Here is a 19,941-nt window from a genome sequence, read left to right as displayed (position 1 = left end):
TTTCCGACAAGAACTTTTGTTGTTGGAAAAATTGAGAACCAGCTCTTAAACATGTGTTTTGTTGGAAATTTGACAGCAAATGTCCGATGGGGCTTACACACGGTCAGAATATCCGACCAAAAGCTCACATCGAACATTTTTTGCCGGAATTTCCGACCGTGTATACGGGGCATAATCCCCTTGTGGAGGCTTCTATTTGTGGATGGACATTTTATGGTTATGTAGCGCTGGTCTCCAAATGAGTCGGGCGCTATTGTAAATTGAAGGGTGTCTGAGCCTATAGTTGGGCTCAGACTCTGTTAATTCTATTTAAATTAGCCTCTGTTCTGGCTATGGTTGTGTTCGGTAGAAGTGTCCTTTTGTTGCCTATAGGTGGCGTTACCACTTCAGGCCTATGTTGGAACCATAGTGTGTTAAGTGACCCTTCTTGGCAGCAGCCCAGTGGGAGTTGTGCCCAGCTGTGCATGCTGGGAAGGGGTACTTAAGGGCAGATGCAGTTTTTTGGGGTCTTTCGCCTCGTAGCCCTCCTGGTGCGAGGTGGGTGTGCGTGATTTCAGTCTTGGAACCACGTTGGTCTGAGGCTGTGTTCCTGTCGAGTAGGCCCAGCTATGCTGGCTGGGGCCTATGGCTCTACAAAGGATCCTAAGCTGTCCATCCAAGTGGAGGAGGCTTCTTAGCGAAGGAAACCGGGGGAGGATCTGCCCTGGAGGAGACCAAGCAAGACAAGCTGATGTCTCGGGATAGGCCTGGTAACCTCGTTAAGGAAAAGGGATCCGCTACGTAAATTGTCTTACAGTCCGCTGGATTGGCTTAAAGGCTCTTTAGCTGTAAGGCAGGAAGTTCGGGACTTTAAATCCTGTGGCAGAGGATTCCTGACTATCCAAGTCTGTGTTCTCAGACGGTCTGTGGCAGAGACTGTTCCTATACTGGTCCGTGCATCATTCCAGCTGCTAGGCCATGTGAGAGGGTCTATCCGGGGGTGGGCAATATCCACTCAGGAGTGAGTGGTGAATACTGGAACTTTGAATACCTTTTGTGCACTCTGTACCGCATACCTAAACCTTCCCCTTCTCTCTATACTCTCTACTTCCTTCACAAGTTTTATGCAGCAAAAATAAAACCTACAGTTGAAGGTTTTACATCTTGTGTGGACATTGCAATTTCTATAGACTTTCTTCCCCTGACAACGAACTTGTGCCACATACACAAGTTCGGTCAAAACGATGAGAACGGTCTGATGGACCGTTTTCATCGGACCAAACCGATCGTGTGTGGGCCCCATCGGTTATTTATCCATAGGTTAAAAAAAAGCAATCTTGTTTTAAATTTAACCGATGGATACCTAACCAATAGGAAAAAAACGATCGTTAGTAGGCACGACCATCGATTAAAAATCAACACATGCTCAGAATCAAGTCGACGCATGCTTGGAAGCATTGAACTTCATTTTTTTTCAGCACGTCGTTGTGTTTTACGTCACCGCGTTCTGACACGATCGTTTTTTTAACCGATGGTGTGTAGGCACGACTGACCATCAGTCAGCTTCATCGGTTAAAGTGGTTGTATACCTCACTTTTTTACTTTTACCTACAGGTAAGCCTATAATAAGGCTTACCTGTAGGTATAAAGAATATCTCCTAAACCTGTACGGTTTAGGAGATATTCCCCCCGCAATGCGCCGCTGCAATCAGTGGCGCATGCGCAGTGGGGATCCTCGGCTAAAGGGCCGGCAGCCGCTGGACTTTGCCAGTTTGAAGTGTCCCGCGCACATTCGCGGGAGTGACGTCATCGCCGCTCCAGCCAATCACAGCGCTGGAGCGGCGATACCCGGAAGACACACGCCGGAGCAAGATGACATCTCGCTCGGCGTGGACCAGGTAAGTTCTCTTCACCTCGTTTTAAGGTAAGTATTTCATAATGAGCTAATATGCGGTGCATACTAGCTCATTATGGCTTTTCCTTTACAGGTGTAAAAAAAATTAATACAAAAAAATAACAGCGTATACAACCGCTTTAACCGATGAAAATGGTCCATCAGACCGTTCTCATCAGATGGACCGATCGTGTGTACGCGGCATTAGAGTTAACGTGCAAAACCCAAAATCTAAACCAGCAGCTCCTTCGGGGGTAGGGTGACCACATTTTCAAACTGCCATTCAGGGACACACCCCCTTCCCAAAAATCAACTTGTGCTGTAACGAATCACATCACAGTGATTGGACACAAGAGGCGGGATTTATGATTTCTCCAATCACAAGCAGGGGGCGGGGATTGTGCTCCTACAGGCATTCCTGGCCAGATCAAGTTCTGTCAGTGAGTAAAGCGGTGATGTGGCGGCCTTTTTTGGGGGCATCAGATTGGCCCCGGGGGGGGGGGGGGGGTGGCTGTGTCAGTTTCATTCCGGGACACTGTATTGTCCTGGAATGAAGGTGCCCGGGACAGACCTGCAAAATGCGGGACTGTCCCGGGCAGGGCCGATCCTAGGGTCACAGACGCCTGGGTGCAGAAATATTTATGGTGCTCCCACATGGGCGTGGCCATCTTGCTAACTCCTCCCCTTTACAAAGTTTCTATCACAACGACTCAAACACAGAGATGCTCCCCTAACACGGACAAGGAGAACACATCATCGACATCACTGCACAGCTGGTCTCTCTCCACACAGAGACAGTCGCTGCTTCGCTCTCCTCCTCTGACAGGAGGAGGGAGGGGGGACGGGCTTGGGCAGGAAACAGTGTCACTGGCGGTGACCGGCGGAGAGAGCAGCTTTTGGACACAGACAAGGAAAGGAGGAGCAGGAGGGAGGGGAGCACGCTGGCGCTTCAGTGCTTCCACCTTTGTGGTGCCTGGGTGCACTGCACCCCATGCACCTGCCTAGGATCAGCCCTGAGTGAGTGAGTGAGTAACTTGTATAGCGCAACAAATGCAAACTAAATCGCCTCAAGGCGCTTCCCTGGTCCCGGGCAATCCGGGACACGTGGTCACCCTATTCGGGGGTAGTGCTGCAGTTACACAACCTATCACATTGCTATAATCTTTTTATATGGACTATAAACTGAAGGACCTATGAATAAATGGTTGTGGAACGAATCATCTGAGTTTCCATATTTTCTTATAGGGAAATTCGCTTTGATATACAAGTGCTTTGGATTTCAAGCATGTTTTCGGAAAAAATTATGCTCGCGATCCAAGGTTTTACTGTATCTTATATTATGCTTTATTCTTCAATAAAAATCTAAAGATTAAAAATAATAATAATAATAATATTTCCCAATATATCATCCAGATCATTTATCGAGTCACTGACCCTCTCCTGAGTGATAGAAAAATGTATCCAACTTTATTCCGTATGACACCAGATGATCGGGCTCGTTATAGAACGATTATAACATTTGTGCAGCACTTTGGGTGGAACTGGGTTGGAATAATAACTTCAGGAGACGGCAGCGGTGAGGCGGAATCCCGAGTTCTGAGTAAGATGATGAGCCAACACGGGATCTGTACAGAGTATATCATTTCAATCACTTCAGATGCCGAAAAAAATATTCAGCAAGTGAAGATTGTTAGTGAATCAACGGCAAAAGTTCTGATAATATGTGAAATTTTACCCTTGGACTTTTTCGAGTTTTTTCTTAGTATAGACTTTGTTATAGAAAATGTCACATTTATTTTCCCACCGTCGTGGAATGGAATGTCTAATATCTATGATCATCGGACTGACCCAATCAACTGCAGCTTTGTATTTCTATGGCCACAAAGAAACTTCCCGGACTTCAACATTTACGGCCACGGGTTCAACTTCTCTGACTGCTTGACGGACCCAGTCCTGGAGGATATTTGGATTCTTCTGTATAAATGCTTTTCTCCAAACACACACAAAAATAACGTGTTCAACACGAGCACTTCGTCCTCTCTATGCCCTTGTACAGGTGGAATAGATCTGTCTTGGATTTTTTTATATCCTACATCTGCATTGTCCTATGCATACAGGGCTGTATATGTTCTGGCCCACGCTCTACACCAAATGTACACGGAGAAAAATACATCCGAACAACATGGATTCCAACACAGAGTAAGTTGGATGATTAGGGGGGGTTATTTACTAAAACGTGGTTCAAAATATGGAGCAGAATTCGGAAAGTCTCGTGGATAATGACTCAAGAGAAACTGGCCAGTATTCGAAATAACACCACTGCAAAATTTGGAAAAATATGGGAACCATGGGCCAGGGCCGATCCTAGGGTCACAGGCGCCTGGGTGCAGAAATATTTCTGGCGCCCCCACATGGGCGTCGTCATTTTACTAACTCCTCCCCTTTACAAATGTTTCTATGGCAATGACTCAACCACAGAGATGCTCCCACAAAGTCTTCAATAATCTTGGATCCTTACGTGATCTCTTAAAGCGGGGGGTTCACCCTAACAAAAAAAATCTAACATTACATCCAGCATACTAACGACATTTACAGTATGCAGGTCTTTTTTTTTTTTCGCAGTACATACCGTTATATTGTGATTTTCTCCCCGGCTTCCGGATTCTGATTCCCGCGGGACTGGGCGTTCCTATCCCTGGGTTAGATGATTGACGTCTGGTGAAACAGTTCCCAAGTCGCACAAGGCGCGTCACCAGATTTCGTAAAAAGCCGAGCTGCGAGTCGGCGCTATACGGCGCCTGCGCAGTCAGCTCTACACGGCGGGCACAGGCGTCGTATAGCGCCGACTCGCAGCTCGGCTATTTACGGAAAACTGGTGACGCGCCTTGTGCGACATGGGAACTGTTTCACCAGACGTCAATCATCTAACCCAGGGATAGGAATGCCCAGTCCCGCGGGAATCAGAACCCGGAAGCCGGGGAGAAAATCTCAATATAACGGTATGTACGGCGAAAAGACCTGCATACTGTAAATGTCGTTAGTATGCTGGATGTAATGTTAGAAAATAGTTTTTAGGGTGAACCCCCGCTTTAACACTAAACAATAAACAAAATACAGAGTACTTTATTGGGACCTGGAGGGGGCCTCTGTGATGGACACAGAGAGGGCTTCTGTTAGAGAGTCTGTCAGATGTTCGGCGCCCCCACCTCTGCAGGCGCCTTGGTGCAATGCACCCTGTGCACCCTGCCTGGGATCGGCCCTGCCATGGGCTAATTATATTGGAAAATCACTTAGTTGAGACGTATCTACAGTGGGTACGGAAAGTATTCAGACTCCCTTAAATTTTTCACTCGTTGTTATATTCAGTGGCGGCTGGTGCTCAAAATTTTTGGGGGGGCGCAAAGGAAAAAAAAATTGCAGTCTCACTGTGCCCATCAAATGCAGCCACTGTTCCATGCCATCAAATGCAGCCACTGTGCCATCAATTCGCACCACTGTGCCATGCCATTAAACGCAGTCACTGTGCCATGCCATCAAATGCAGTCACTGTGCCATCAATTCGCACCACTGTGCCATCAATTCGCACCACTGTGCCATGCCATTAAACGCAGCCACTGTGCCATCCATTGTCACCACTGTGCCATCCATTGTCACCACTGTGCCATGCCATTAAACGCAGCCACTGTGCCATCCATTGTCACCACTGTGCCATGCCATTAAACGCAGCCACTGTGCTCTTTAATGGTCGCCGCTGTGCCAATTGTCCCCACTGTGCCCTGTAAATTGCGTTCTTCCCCCCCGCCCGGCACTTACCTTTACTGGAGTCAGGCATCCACGTCCCACTATGTCTGCTCCCGCCCTCGATGACTGACAGGCGTCTCAGCCAATCAGGTTACAGGTAGCCAGAACCGGCCAACGTGATTGGCTGAGACGCCTGTCATCTTATTCAAGGGGCGTACAGTCTGTGCGATCCGAGAATAAGCTTCTGGGACCCGAGGGCTGTATTGGGAAAGCCTATCAGAGCCGTTGGCTTTGATAGACATTTCCCTACAGCCAACCAGCTGGCGTTATTCAGATGGCCGGACATTGAGCGCCGACCATCTGAATAACAGCGGCAGCGGCGTAAATAACATAGATTCGTGCAATGCATGAATCTATGTTATTTGACTCAGTGGCGGTGAGAGCCAGAGGGGGCGGCGCTCCAGCGCCCTCTATGGACGAACCGCCACTGGTTATATTGCAGCCATTTGCTAAAATCATTTAAGTTCGTTTTTTTTTCCTCATTAATATACACACAGCACCAACGCTGTATCCTGGCCTAGGCCAACAAGGCCCAGGCCTAGGGCAGCATGGAAAGAGTCCCCGCCTGCTTCAAGCTAATAGGGTGTGCAGTACCGCATTTGGCCAGATCTTGTAACCTTGGCCAGATCTGTGCCTTGCCACAATTCTGTCTCTGAGATCTTCAGGCAGTTCTTTTGACCTCATGATCCTCATTTGCTCTGACATGCACTGTGAGGTGTAAGGTCTTCTATAGACAGGGGTGTGGCTTTCCTAATCAAGTCAATTCAGTATAATCAAACACAACTGGACTCAAATGAAGGTGTAGAAGGATGATCAGAAGAAATGGACGGCACCTGAGATGTATATATATATGAGTGTCACATCAAAGGGTCTGAATACTTAGGACCATGTGATATTTCAGTTCAATTTCAGAGAATTACAGATGAATTATATTGGATATTATTCTGTTACTTAATAGAGTCTAGAAAGACTAGAATTTAAGTTCATGTGGGGGGATTGGAGGTCCTCTCTTCAGGGCACAGCTTGATCCCTATAGGGGTGCCACGGAGGGATAGGGATATCCGTTCCTCATATGGCTAGCATTTCAGGGGCCTCTTAGGCATAGTCTAGCCTCTTATTTAATGCTTAACTACTTAAGCCCTGGACCATTATGCAGGTAAAGGACCTTGCCCCTTTTTGCGATTCGGCACTGCGTTGCTTTAACTGACAATTACGCGGTCGTGCGACGTGGCTCCCAAACAAAATTGACGTCCTTTTTTTCCCAAAAATAGAGCTTTCTTTTGGTGGTATTTGATCACCTCTGCGGTTTTTATTTTTTGCGCTATAAACAAAAATAGAGCATCAATTTTGAAAAAAAATCTATATTTTTTACTTTTTGCTATAATAAATATCCCCAAAAAATATATTGTGGGAAAAAAAGGACGGCAACTTTGTTTGGGAGCCACGTCGCACGACCGCGCAATTGTCAGTTAAAGTGACGCAGTGCCGAATCGCAAAAAGGGGAAAGGTTATAAACCTGCATATTGGTCCGGGGGTTAAGTGGTTAATAAGGGAGGGTTGGGATTTTTTTGCCTTTTTTATGTTTTTTTTTTCCTAATTGCTTTGTATATGCCATGTTAAAAGACACAAATAGTCCAGATGATATATATATATATATACCGCATTTATCGGGGTATTGCACGCTCCGGCGTATAGCGCGCACCCCTAAAGTGGACCCGCATTCCTGTAAAAAAAAGATTTTAGTACTTACAGTTTTGGTGTCTTGCGCGGCGTCCATCGGCGGCCTCGTCGGTTCCCGCGTCCGTCTGAGGCTTCGGTGGTGTCCTCCTCGTCGGGTCCGGCGTCCTTCTGCGGTGTCCTCCGCACCCGATCCCCGCTTCCCGCTCTGAGTTTGAACTACTGCGCCGGCATATACCGAGCGCAGTACACTCGTGTATAGTCGGGCAGGCTCGGCTCCTCTCGCGGTCACGTCCTGTGTGTCCTGTATGTCCAGGACGTGACTGCGAGCGAACCCGAGCCTGCCCGACTATACACAAGTGTATTGCACTCGGTATATGCCAGCGCAGTAGTTCAAACTCGGTGCGGGAAGCGGGTATCGGCGTATATCGCGCACCCACAATTTTGCCCTGAATTTCAGGGCAAAAAAGTATGCGGTATACGCTGATAAATACGATATATATATATATCTATATATATATCTATATATATATATTGTTAAAGGATAATATGTAAGGTAGGTAGCAATGGACAAATGGAGGCAACCGCGGACACTCTGCTGCTATGACCTCACTGCAAGGGTTAAGTGCTCATTAAGTTCAGGAGAGAGGAGAGTTTTATACTCACCTCCTGTGACAGAGGTATAAAAAATATAGCGACAATTTTGAAAAAAAAAAAAAAACAATATTGCTTTTTACTTTTTGCTATAATAAATATCCCCCCTGAGTTTACATTGATATGTATCCTTCTACATATTTCTTGTAAAAAAAAAAAATCGCAATAAGCGTTTATTGATTGGTTTGCGCAAAAAGTTATAGCGTCTACAAAATAGGGGATAGTTTTATGGCATTTTTATTATTATTTTTTTTTTTTTACTAGTAATGGCGGCACTCAGCGATTTTTATGGTGACGGCGACATTATGGCGGACACTTTTGGCACCATTTTGGGAACATTCAAATTTCTACAGCGACCGGTGCTATAAAAATGCACTGATTACTGTGTAAATGTGACTGGCAGTGAAGGGGTTAACCACTAGGGGGTAATGAAGGGTTTAATTGTGATTCTAACTGTTAGGGGGCGTGGCTACGAGTGACACATCACTGATTACTGCTCCCGACGAGAGGGAACAGGCGATCAGTGACAGGTCACTAGGAAGAACGGGGAGATGTTGTGTTGCATCTCCCCGTTCTTCGGCTCTGTGACCCGATCGCGGGACACTGGCGAACATCAAGTCGCGGCAGGCATGCGCACGCGCAGCCGGCGGCAGCAAATTCAAACTGACGTAAATATACTGTGGTTTGCCTGTCGGTGCCATTTTGCCGACGTATATCCACGCGAGCCGGTCCTTAACCACTTAAGGACCCCTTCACACCGATATACGGCACGGCTGGGCACGGCTGGGTACAGCCACGTACCTGTACGTTGCCTTTAAGAGCCCAGCCGTGGGGTCGCGAGCGCGCGGCCCGTGGCGCGCTCGCGACCCGATCCAAAGCTTCGTGACCGCGCCTGTGGAACCCACGGACCCGATCGCCGCTGGTGTCCCACGATCGGTCACAGGAGCTGAAGAACGGGGAGAGGTGAGTGTAAGCAAACCTTCCCCGTTCTTCTGTGTGGCAGTGACACTGATCGCCTGTTCCCTGATATAGGGAACGACGATCAGTGATGTCACACCTACAGCCACGCCCCCTACAGTAAGAATCACTCCCTTAAGGCACACTTAACCACTTAGCGCCCCTAGTGGTTAACCCCTTCACTACCATTGTCATTTTCACAGTAATCAGTGCATTTTTATAGCACTTTTCGCTGTGAAAATGACGATGGTCCCAAAAATGTGCCAAAAGTGTCTGATGTGTCCGCCATAATGTCGCAGTCACGAAAAAAAAAAAACGCTGATCGCCGCCATTACCAGTAAAAAAAGAATTATTAATAAAAATGCCATAAAACTATCCCCTATTTTGTAAACGGTATAACTTTTGCTCAAACCAATCGATAAACGCTTATTGTGATTTTTTGTTTTACCAAAAATATGTAGAAGAATACGTATCGGTCTAAACTGAGGGGAAAAAAAAACGTTTTTTTAGATCTTTTATGGGGGGATATTTATTACAGCAAAAAGTAAAAAATATTGAATTTTTTTCAAAACTGTCGCTCTATTATTGTTTATAGCGCAAAAAATAAAAACCGCAGAGGTGATCAAAAGAAAGCTCTATTTGTGGGGAAAAAAGGACGCCAATTTTGTTTGGGAGCCACGACGCACGACCGCGCAATTGTCAGTTAAAGCGACGCAGTGCCGAATCGCAAAAAGGGGCCTGGTCCTTTACCTGCATAATGGTCCGGGGGCTGAAGTGGTTAAGCTTACTATCATTTCAGGACTCCGATAACTGTATATGGTAATATGCGGATTTCTGTCTTCTATGAAAAGCTGCACAATTATTTGAGGAATTTGACTTTTATGGACCCATCCGGAGAAGTTACCAACTTTCATTGGAACCAAGAATCTCATAGCGATCTTTGGTTATGCAGCTGGATTTATAAGGAAAATGGAATTTTTTTATATACTCCAATTTGTTCAATTCCATGGCCAGACTTTGTGCCTGGAAAGTTCTCCAATATGAGTCTTCCCCTCTTCTGGAAAAAAGGAAAAGTAAGAAGTGACCTGATTGTTATCTGTTTATGTCATTTACTGATTTACATAATTAGGATTCGTGGGGATTTTTTATTTATTTTTTAGCTTTCTTTTAACCACTTGCTTACTGGGCACATAACCCCCCTTCATTCCCAGGCGAAATTTCAGCTTCCGGCAGCTTCCTCTGACAGCACGTGGAGCTCTGTGTTTACACCCCATCATTACACACAGAGCTCCACGTCCCTGCTGTTACCTGTTGTGTCACCGCCGATCGCGTGTACCCGGCGGACATCGCGGCCGCCAGGTACACGCATCGGCTCTCCAGCGATGCACCGGGACAGTGTTTACCCCCAGAGGCGCGCGCGGGTAATGCTTTTGAAAAGATGTCCAAAGACGTCCAGTTGGCACCTGAGAGCCGCACTGTTGACGTCTTTTGTCAATAGCGCGGGTCTCAAGTGGTTAACTACTTAACCACCTCCCACCCGTCCACTGCACATACATACGGCCGGGTGGGCGCTTCCTCCTTCTGAGTGGGCGTCAGTGTTGCCAACCTACCAGATAGAAATTTACTGACACAACACCCAAAACTTACTGGCACAGCCAGGTTTTTACTGGCATTTCCAAAAGTTACAAAATTACAGTTTTAAGTGCAAATTTCAGTATTTATGCTGCAAACAAGTATCGTATATACTCGAGTATAAGCCGAGTTTTTCAGCACATTTTTTGTGCTGAAAATGCCCCCCTCAGCTTATACTCGAGTCACCTTTTTGCGCCTGATCACCCGGATTTTGGGGACCCGGTACTGGCTGGCCGTAGGTTCCCTAAGCCCCAAACTTTGCACACATGTAGCCCCACTCTTCCTCTACAAGTGTGCAACTTTTGTTGTTCGGGGGACCTACGGCCGGGGAGCACCGATTTTGAAAGCCGGGCTCCCCTTCCATAGACTCCAATGTTAAATGGTAATTTCTCCAGTGACTTTGGGGACCTGGTACTGGCCGGCCGTAGGTTCCCTTGACCCCAATCATGGCACACATGTAGCCCCATTCTTCCTCTATAAGTTTGAAATGAATTACAGCACAGTGATTGGACACAAGAGGCGGGATTTATGATTTCTCCAATCACAAGCAGGGGGCGGGGATTGTGCTCCTCCAGGCATTCCCAGCCAGGACAAGTACTGTCAGTTAGTAAAGCGGTGATGTGACGGCCTTTTTTGGGGGCATTAGTTTGGCTTGGGGGGGGGGGGGGGCTGTGTCAGTTTCATTCCGGGACACTGTATTGTCCTGGAATGAAGGTGCCTGGGACAGACCTGCAAAATCTGGGACTGTCCCGGGCATTCCGGGACACGTGGTCACCCTACCGGGCGTAGGTCCCCCGGAACTTGGCACACATGTAGCCCCATTTCTCCTCTACAAGTGTCCATAGACTCCCATGTTAAATGTCAGTCTAGTCATGGACACAGTGAGGCATGGGCACAGTGAGGCATGGGCACAGTGAGGCAAAGTGAGGCACAGTGAGGCATGCAGATGGACACCCTAGGCTTATACTCAAGTCAATATTTTTTTCCCAGTTTTTTGTGGTAAAATTAGGTGCCTCGGCTTATACTTGAGTATATACGGTACAATATGCAATTAGCAATATGATTTAAGGTAGATAATAAGGCAAAAAACATAATTTTTATTTTTTTTATATAGTAAGTAGCTCAGGGACCGGCCTCAGGAGGGCAAGAAATTAGAATGGGCGGCACACATACAGAAAATTTACTCTCACAGTGACACTGACAGCAGTGTGTAGCAGCACAGATGATGATGACACCTCACCGACGTGACATGTCCTCTCCTGAGTCACAGAGACAGTCTCTCCTCAAGCCCAGGGGTCCCTTCAGTCCACTCCAGTCCAAACAGCACTGACGGTCCTGGTCCCAGCCTGCCTTGCTCGCATACCGCAGACCGGCACACGAGGCTCTGGCCGCTCTGCTTGGCTCCATTGCACCATGACATCACGCGACATGCTCAGGCAACGCCTCCACCAGAGTTTTCCGATCACACTGTAGCAGGCACTTGGATGGTGCCAGCCGGCTCCGGACCAAGCCGAGCATCACAGCCCTATTTTTTACTGGCAACCTTTTACTTTTACTGGCAGGAGAAAATTGCCTGTTTTTTATTGGCTGCCGGTAAAAATACTGGCGATCACCAACACTGGTGGACATTCAGGAACGTCCCTCAGAAGGAGGGGGATCACAGTACACAAAGCAAGGTCCATAAAGACATGGATGAGCGAGTTTGGGGTGGAGGAACTTGACTGACTTGCACAGAGTCCTGACCTCAACCTGAACACATTTGGGATAAATTAGAGTGGAGACTGCAAGCCATGGCTTCTCAAACACTTCAAAATCTTGTGGACAGCCTCCCCAAAAGTACAGATCAGGCCAAGAACAGATCAGGCCAAGAACAGACCAGGCCAAGGACAGACCAGTCCAAGGACAGACCAGGCCAAGGACAGACCAGGCCAAGGACAGACCAGGCCAAGGACAGACCAGACCAAGGACAGAACAGGCCAAGGACAGACCAGGCCAAGAACAGATCGACCCAAGTATAGATTAAGCCAAGAACAGACCAGACCAAGGACAGACCAGGCCAAGAACAGACCAGGCCAAGGACAGACCAGGCCAAGGACAGACCAGGCCAAGGACAGACCAGACCAAGGACAGACCAGGCCAAGGACAGACCAGGCCAAGGACAGACCAGACCAAGGACAGACCAGACCAAGGACAGACCAGGCCAAGGACAGACCAGGCCAAGGACAGACCAGGCCAAGAACAGATCGACCCAAGTATAGATTAAGCCAAGAACAGACCAGACCAAGGACAGGAAAAGGAAAAAAACAAGGTGCGCTAAATTAAAAAGGTATATAAATAATCCTGAGGATCATGAGATAAATAATCCATGAATATTAAAATACATGCAAAAATAGAAAAAATATGACAATGAACATAGTCTATGGAGAATGAAGAAAACAACGTAGATCCTGTTCACCAGTGCAGTGAAAAATAATAATTTGAACACAGTCCACAGGTGTCGGTCGTATTCAATAGTGACAATCCAAAAGGAAAGAGATCCTCCACCATAGAAATAGTGTGTCTGCTTACCAGAAAACCGGCGGTCTCTTAATTAAAAGAAGACCCCAGAAGGCGTTTGGATTAACCCTGTGGTAGTTGGGATGTGGATGGGCTGAGTATGACGTCTGACCCCATCTCAAACCAATGTATGGGATACTTGGATGACGAATACCATGGAAAATATAGAAGGACCGCAATAGTGTGATACCATAGATAAAATTTATTAAAAAGAAGACAAAAACACACTTACATGGATGCAGTGTAAATTAGGCGTGTCAAATTGGCGCTACGGCCGGAAGCAATCCAAAAAACACCCGTCCAATAGGTAGGAATAGTGCACTCAACGGGGGGTGATCCGATGCGACACACGTTACGCCCGACCGGTTTCGCGAAAACTCGCTTCCTCATGGGGCACAGACCAAGGAGAGACCAGGCCAAGGACAGACCAGGCCAAGAACAGACCAGGCCAAGGACAGATCTACAAAACTACAGATTAGGCCAAGAACAGACCAGGCCAAGAACAGACCAGGCCAAGAACAGACCAGGCCAAGGACAGATCTACAAAACTACAGATTAGGCCAAGGACAGACCAGGCCAAGAACAGACCAGGCCAAGAACAGACCAGGCTAAGGACAGACTAGGCCAAGGACAGACCAGGCCAAGGACAGACCAGGCCAAGGACAGATCGACCCAAGTACAGATTAGGCCAAGTACAGATTGACCCAAGTACAGATCGACCCAAGTACAGATTAGGCCAAGGACAGATCAGTCCAAGAACGGATCAGACCAATATAGATCAGGCCAGGAACATATCAGGCCAAGTACAGATCGGGCTAAGAAAAGATTGGGCAATGTATGGATTAGGCCAAGAACAGATCAGGTCAATATTAAAAGCGGCAGTAAACCCCCTGACCTATGCATAACAAACTAGCTCATTATGAAATACTTACCTTATAACGAGGCGTCGGTATCTCACCCGGCCCACACCGAGGGAGCTGACATTTTGCCTCTGCGTTTCTTCCGGTTATCGTGGCTCCGGCACTGTGAGTGGCCGGAGCCGCAATGTTGTCACTTCTTTCCGGCAAGGACCGGCGTTTCTGTCGAACTTTCAGCCAAGAATCCCCGGAGCGCATGTGCCGCTGAAGTCAGCGGCTAATCGCAAGGGGAATATCTCCTAAACCATACAGGTATAGGAGATATTCTTTTCTGTAATATCCATAGACATCTCCCCCACTGTAATATCCACAGACATCTCCCCCACTGTAATATCCACAGACATCTCCCCCACTGTAATCCACAGACATCTCCCCACTGTAATATCCACAGACGAGATCTCCCCCACTGTAATATCCACAGACATCTACCCCACTGTAATATCCACAATCACCCCCACTGTAATATCCACAATCACCCCCACTGTAATATCCACAGACATCTCCCCACTGTAATATCCACAGACATCTCCCCACTGTAATATCCACAGACATCTCCCCCACTGTAATATCCACAGACATCTCCCCCACTGTAATCCATAGACATCTCCCCCACTGTAATATCCACCACAGACATCTCCCCCACTGTAATATCCACAGACATCTCCCCCACTGTAATATCCACAGACATCTCCCCCACTGTAATCCACAGACATCTCCCCACTGTAATATCCACAGACGAGATCTCCCCCACTGTAATATCCACAGACATCTACCCCACTGTAATATCCACAATCACCCCCACTGTAATATCCACAATCACCCCCACTGTAATATCCACAGACATCTCCCCACTGTAATATCCACAGACATCTCCCCACTGTAATATCCACAGACATCTCCCCCACTGTAATATCCACAGACATCTCCCCCCACTGTAATATCCACAGACATCTCCCCCACTGTAATATCCACAGACATCTCCCCACTGTAATATCCACAGACATCTCCCCACTGTAATATCCACAGACATCTCCCCCACTGTAATATCCACAGACATCTCCCCACTGTAATATCCACAATCACCCCCACTGTAATATTCACAGACATCTCCCCCACTGTAATATCCACAGACATCTCCCCCCACTGTAATATCCACAGACATCTCCCCCACTGTAATATCCACAGACATCTCCCCACTGTAATATCCACAGACATCTCCCCCCACTGTAATATCCACAGACATCTCCCCACTGTAATATCCACAGACATCTCCCCCACTGTAATATCCAAAGACCTCTCCCCACTGTAATATCCACAGACCTCTCCCCCACTGTAATATCCACAGACATCTCCTCACTGTAATATCCACATACATCTCCCCACTGTAATATCCACAGACATCTCCCTGCTGTAATATCCACAGACATCTCCCCACTGTAATATCCACAGACATCTCCCCCACTGTAATATCCACAGACATCTCCCCCCACTATAATATCCACAGACATCTCCCCACTGTAATATCCACAGACATCTCCCCCACTATAATATCCACAGACATCTCCCCACTGTAATATCCACAGACATCTCCCCCACTGCCATATCCACAGACATCTCCCCCACTGTAATATCCACAGACCTCTCCCCACTGTAATATCCACAGACCTCTCCCCCACTGTAATATCCACAGACATCTCCCCCACTGTAATATCCACAGACATCTCCCCCACTGTAATATCCACAGACATCTCCCCACTGTAATATCCACATACATCTCCCCACTGTAATATCCACAGACATCTTCCCACTGTAATATCCACAGACTTCTCCCCCACTGTAATATCCACAGACATCTCCCCACTGTAATATCCACAGACATCTCCCCCACTGTAATATCCACAGACCTCTCCCCACTGTAATATCCACAGACATCTCCCCCACTGTAATATCCACAGACATCTCCCCCACTGTAATATCCACAGACATTTCCCCCACTGTAATATCCACAGACATCTCCCCACTGTAATATCCACAGACATCTCCCCCACTGTAATATCCACAGACCTCTCCCCACTGTAATATCCACAGACCTCTCCCCCACTGTAATATCCACAGACATCTCCCCACTGTAATATCCACAGACATCTCCCCCACTGTAATATCCACAGACATCTCCCCCACTGTAATATCCACAGACCTCTCCCCACTGTAATATCCACAGACCTCTCCCCACTGTAATATCCACAGACTTCTCCCCACTGTAATATCCACAGACATCTCCCCACTGTAATATCCACAGATATCTCCCCCACTGTAATATCCACAGACATCTCCCCACTGTAATATCCACAGACATCTCCCCCACTGTAATATCCACAGACATCTCCCCCACTGTAATATCCACAGACCTCTCCCCACTGTAATATCCACAGACCTCTCCCCCACTGTAATATCCACAGACATCTCCCCACTGTAATATCCACAGACCTCTCCCCACTGTAATATCCACAGACCTCTCCCCCACTGTAATATCCACAGACATCTCCCCACTGTAATATCCACAGACATCTCCCCACTGTAATATCCACAGACATCTCCCCACTGTAATATCCACAGACATCTCCCCCACTGTAATATCCACAGACATCTCCCCACTGTAATATCCACAGACATCTCCCCCACTGTAATATCCACAGACCTCTCCCCCACTGTAATATCCACAGACCTCTCCCCACTGTAATATCCACAGACATCTCCCCACTGTAATATCCACAGACATCTCCCCCACTGTAATATCCACAGACATCTCCCCCACTGTAATATCCACAGACATCTCCCCACTGTAATATCCACATACATCTCCCCACTGTAATATCCACAGACATCTCCCCCACTGTAATATCCACAGACATCTCCCCCACTGTAATATCCACAGACATCTCCCCCACTGTAATATCCACAGACATCTCCCCACTGTAATATCCACAGACATCTCCCCACTGTAATATCCACAGACATCTCCCCACTGTAATATCCACAGACATCTCCCCCACTATAATATCCACAGACATCTCCCCACTGTAATATCCACAGACATCTCCCCCACTGTAATATCCACAGACATCTCCCCCACTGTAATATCCACAGACCTCTCCCCACTGTAATATCCACAGACCTCTCCCCCACTGTAATATCCACAGACATCTCCCCCACTGTAATATCCACAGACATCTCCCCCACTGTAATATCCACAGACATCTCCCCACTGTAATATCCACATACATCTCCCCACTGTAATATCCACAGACATCTCCCCACTGTAATATCCACAGACTTCTCCCCCACTGTAATATCCACAGACATCTCCCCACTGTAATATCCACAGACATCTCCCCCACTGTAATATCCACAGACATCTCCCCACTGTAATATCCACAGACATCTCCCCCACTGTAATATCCACAGACATCTCCCCACTGTAATATCCACAGACATCTCCCCCACTGTAATATCCACAGACATCTCCCCACTGTAATATCCACAGACATCTCCCCCACTGTAATATCCACAGACATCTCCCCCACTGTAATATCCACAGACATCTCCCCCACTGTAATATCCACAGACCTCTCCCCCACTGTAATATCCACAGACATCTCCCCCACTGTAATATCCACAGACATCTCCCCCACTGTAATATCCACAGACCTCTCCCCACTGTAATATCCACAGACCTCTCCCCACTGTAATATCCACAGACATCTCCCCCACTGTAATATCCACATACATCTCCCCACTGTAATATCCACAGACATCTCCCCACTGTAATATCCACAGACATCTCCCCACTGTAATATCCACAGACATCTCCCCACTGTAATATCCACAGACATCTCCCCCACTGTAATATCCACAGACATCTCCCCCACTGTAATATCCACAGACATCTCCCCCACTGTAATATCCACAGACATCTCCCCACTGTAATATCCACAGACATCTCCCCACTGTAATATCCACAGACATCTCCCCACTGTAATATCCACAATCACCCCCACTGTAATATCACAGACATCTCCCCCACTGTAATATCCACAGACATCTCCCCCCACTGTAATATCCACAGACATCTCCCCACTGTAATATCCACAGACATCTCCCCCACTGTAATATCCACAGACATCTCCCCACTGTAATATCCACAGACATCTCCCCTATTGTAATATCTACAGACATCTCCCCACTGTAATATCCACAGACATCTCCCCCACTGTAATATCCACAGACATCTCCCCACTGTAATATCCACAGACATCTCCCCCACTGTAATATCCACAGACCTCTCCCCACTGTAATATCCACATACATCTCCCCCACTGTAATATCCACAGACATCTCCCCACTGTAATATCCACAGACATCTCCCCCACTGTAATATCCACAGACATCTCCCCCACTGTAATATCCACAGACCTCTCCCCACTGTAATATCCACAGACCTCTCCCCCACTGTAATATCCACAGACTTCTCCCCCACTGTAATATCCACAGACATCTCCCCACTGTAATATCCACAGACATCTCCCCCACTGTAATATCCACAGACATCTCCCCACTGTAATATCCACAGACATCTCCCCCACTGTAATATCCACAGACATCTCCCCCACTGTAATATCCACAGACCTCTCCCCACTGTAATATCCACAGACCTCTCCCCCACTGTAATATCCACAGACATCTCCCCCACTGTAATATCCACAGACATCTCCCCACTGTAATATCCACAGACCTCTCCCCCACTGTAATATCCACAGACATCTCCCCACTGTAATATCCACAGACATCTCCCCACTGTAATATCCACAGACATCTCCCCACTGTAATATCCACAGACATCTCCCCCACTGTAATATCCACAGACCTCTCCCCCACTGTAATATCCACAGACATCTCCCCCACTGTAATATCCACAGACCTCTCCCCCACTGTAATATCCACAGACATCTCCCCCACTGTAATATCCACAGACATCTCCCCCACTGTAATATCCACAGACATCTCCCCCACTGTAATATCCACAGACATCTCCCCCACTGTAATATCCACAGACATCTCCCCCCACTGTAATATCCACAGACATCTCCCCCACTGTAATATCCACAGACCTCTCCCCACTGTAATATCCACAGACATCTCCCCCACTGTAATATCCACAGACATCTCCCCCCACTGTAATATCCACAGACATCTCCCCCACTGTAATATCCACAGACATCTCCCCCACTGTAATATCCACAGACATCTCCCCCCACTGTAATATCCACAGACATCTCCCCCACTGTAATATCCACAGACATCTCCCCCACTGTAATATTCACAGACATCTCCCCCCACTGTATAGGAAGATTAGTGCTTGCTTAGTCTTATGCCCCGTACACACCATCACTTTATGTGATGAAAAAAAATGACGTTTTTAAAAACGTCACTTTAATTGACTGTGTGTGGGGGAAAACGTCGTTTTATGTCTTGTAAAAAACGACCAAAAAAAATTGAAGCATGCTTCAATTTTATGTGTCGTTTTTCAAAAGTGCACTTTTTACTTCACAGAAATTGACCGTGTGTAGCAAAAAACGTCGTTTTGTAAGACGTTTTTTCATCCACGCATGCCCAGAAGCTACTTCAATGGTAAAACGTGGTGGAACGTAACCTCACTTTGCAAGAACATTGTGAGAAAAACGATGGTGTGTAGGCAACTTCGTCTTTGAAAATTGAAGTTTCAAAAACGTAATTTTTTACTTCACAGAAAGTGTCGTTTTTTTTCATCACATAAAGTGATGGTGTGTACGGGGCATTAGTCTTACCAGAGAAGCC

At 47.1% G+C, this 19,941-nt stretch overlaps 1 protein-coding gene across 1 annotated transcript in view; it reads left to right on the top strand.

The window, feature by feature from the left end:
• Window positions 1-19,941, top strand: part of LOC120925118 (taste receptor type 1 member 3-like) — a 45,156-nt gene that overhangs the window by 16,204 nt on the left and 9,011 nt on the right. Inside the window, exons 4-5 of the mRNA XM_040335992.1 lie at window positions 3,287-3,473; window positions 12,420-12,902. Coding sequence (XP_040191926.1) covers window positions 3,287-3,473; window positions 12,420-12,902 — 670 coding nt within the window. The remainder of the gene's footprint in view (window positions 1-3,286; window positions 3,474-12,419; window positions 12,903-19,941) is intronic.

The sequence above is a fragment of the Rana temporaria genome, chromosome 1, assembly GCF_905171775.1.
Source record: "Rana temporaria chromosome 1, aRanTem1.1, whole genome shotgun sequence".
In the NCBI taxonomy this organism is placed as follows: Eukaryota; Metazoa; Chordata; class Amphibia; order Anura; family Ranidae; genus Rana; species Rana temporaria.
This window is presented reverse-complemented; position numbering and strand designations above follow the sequence as displayed.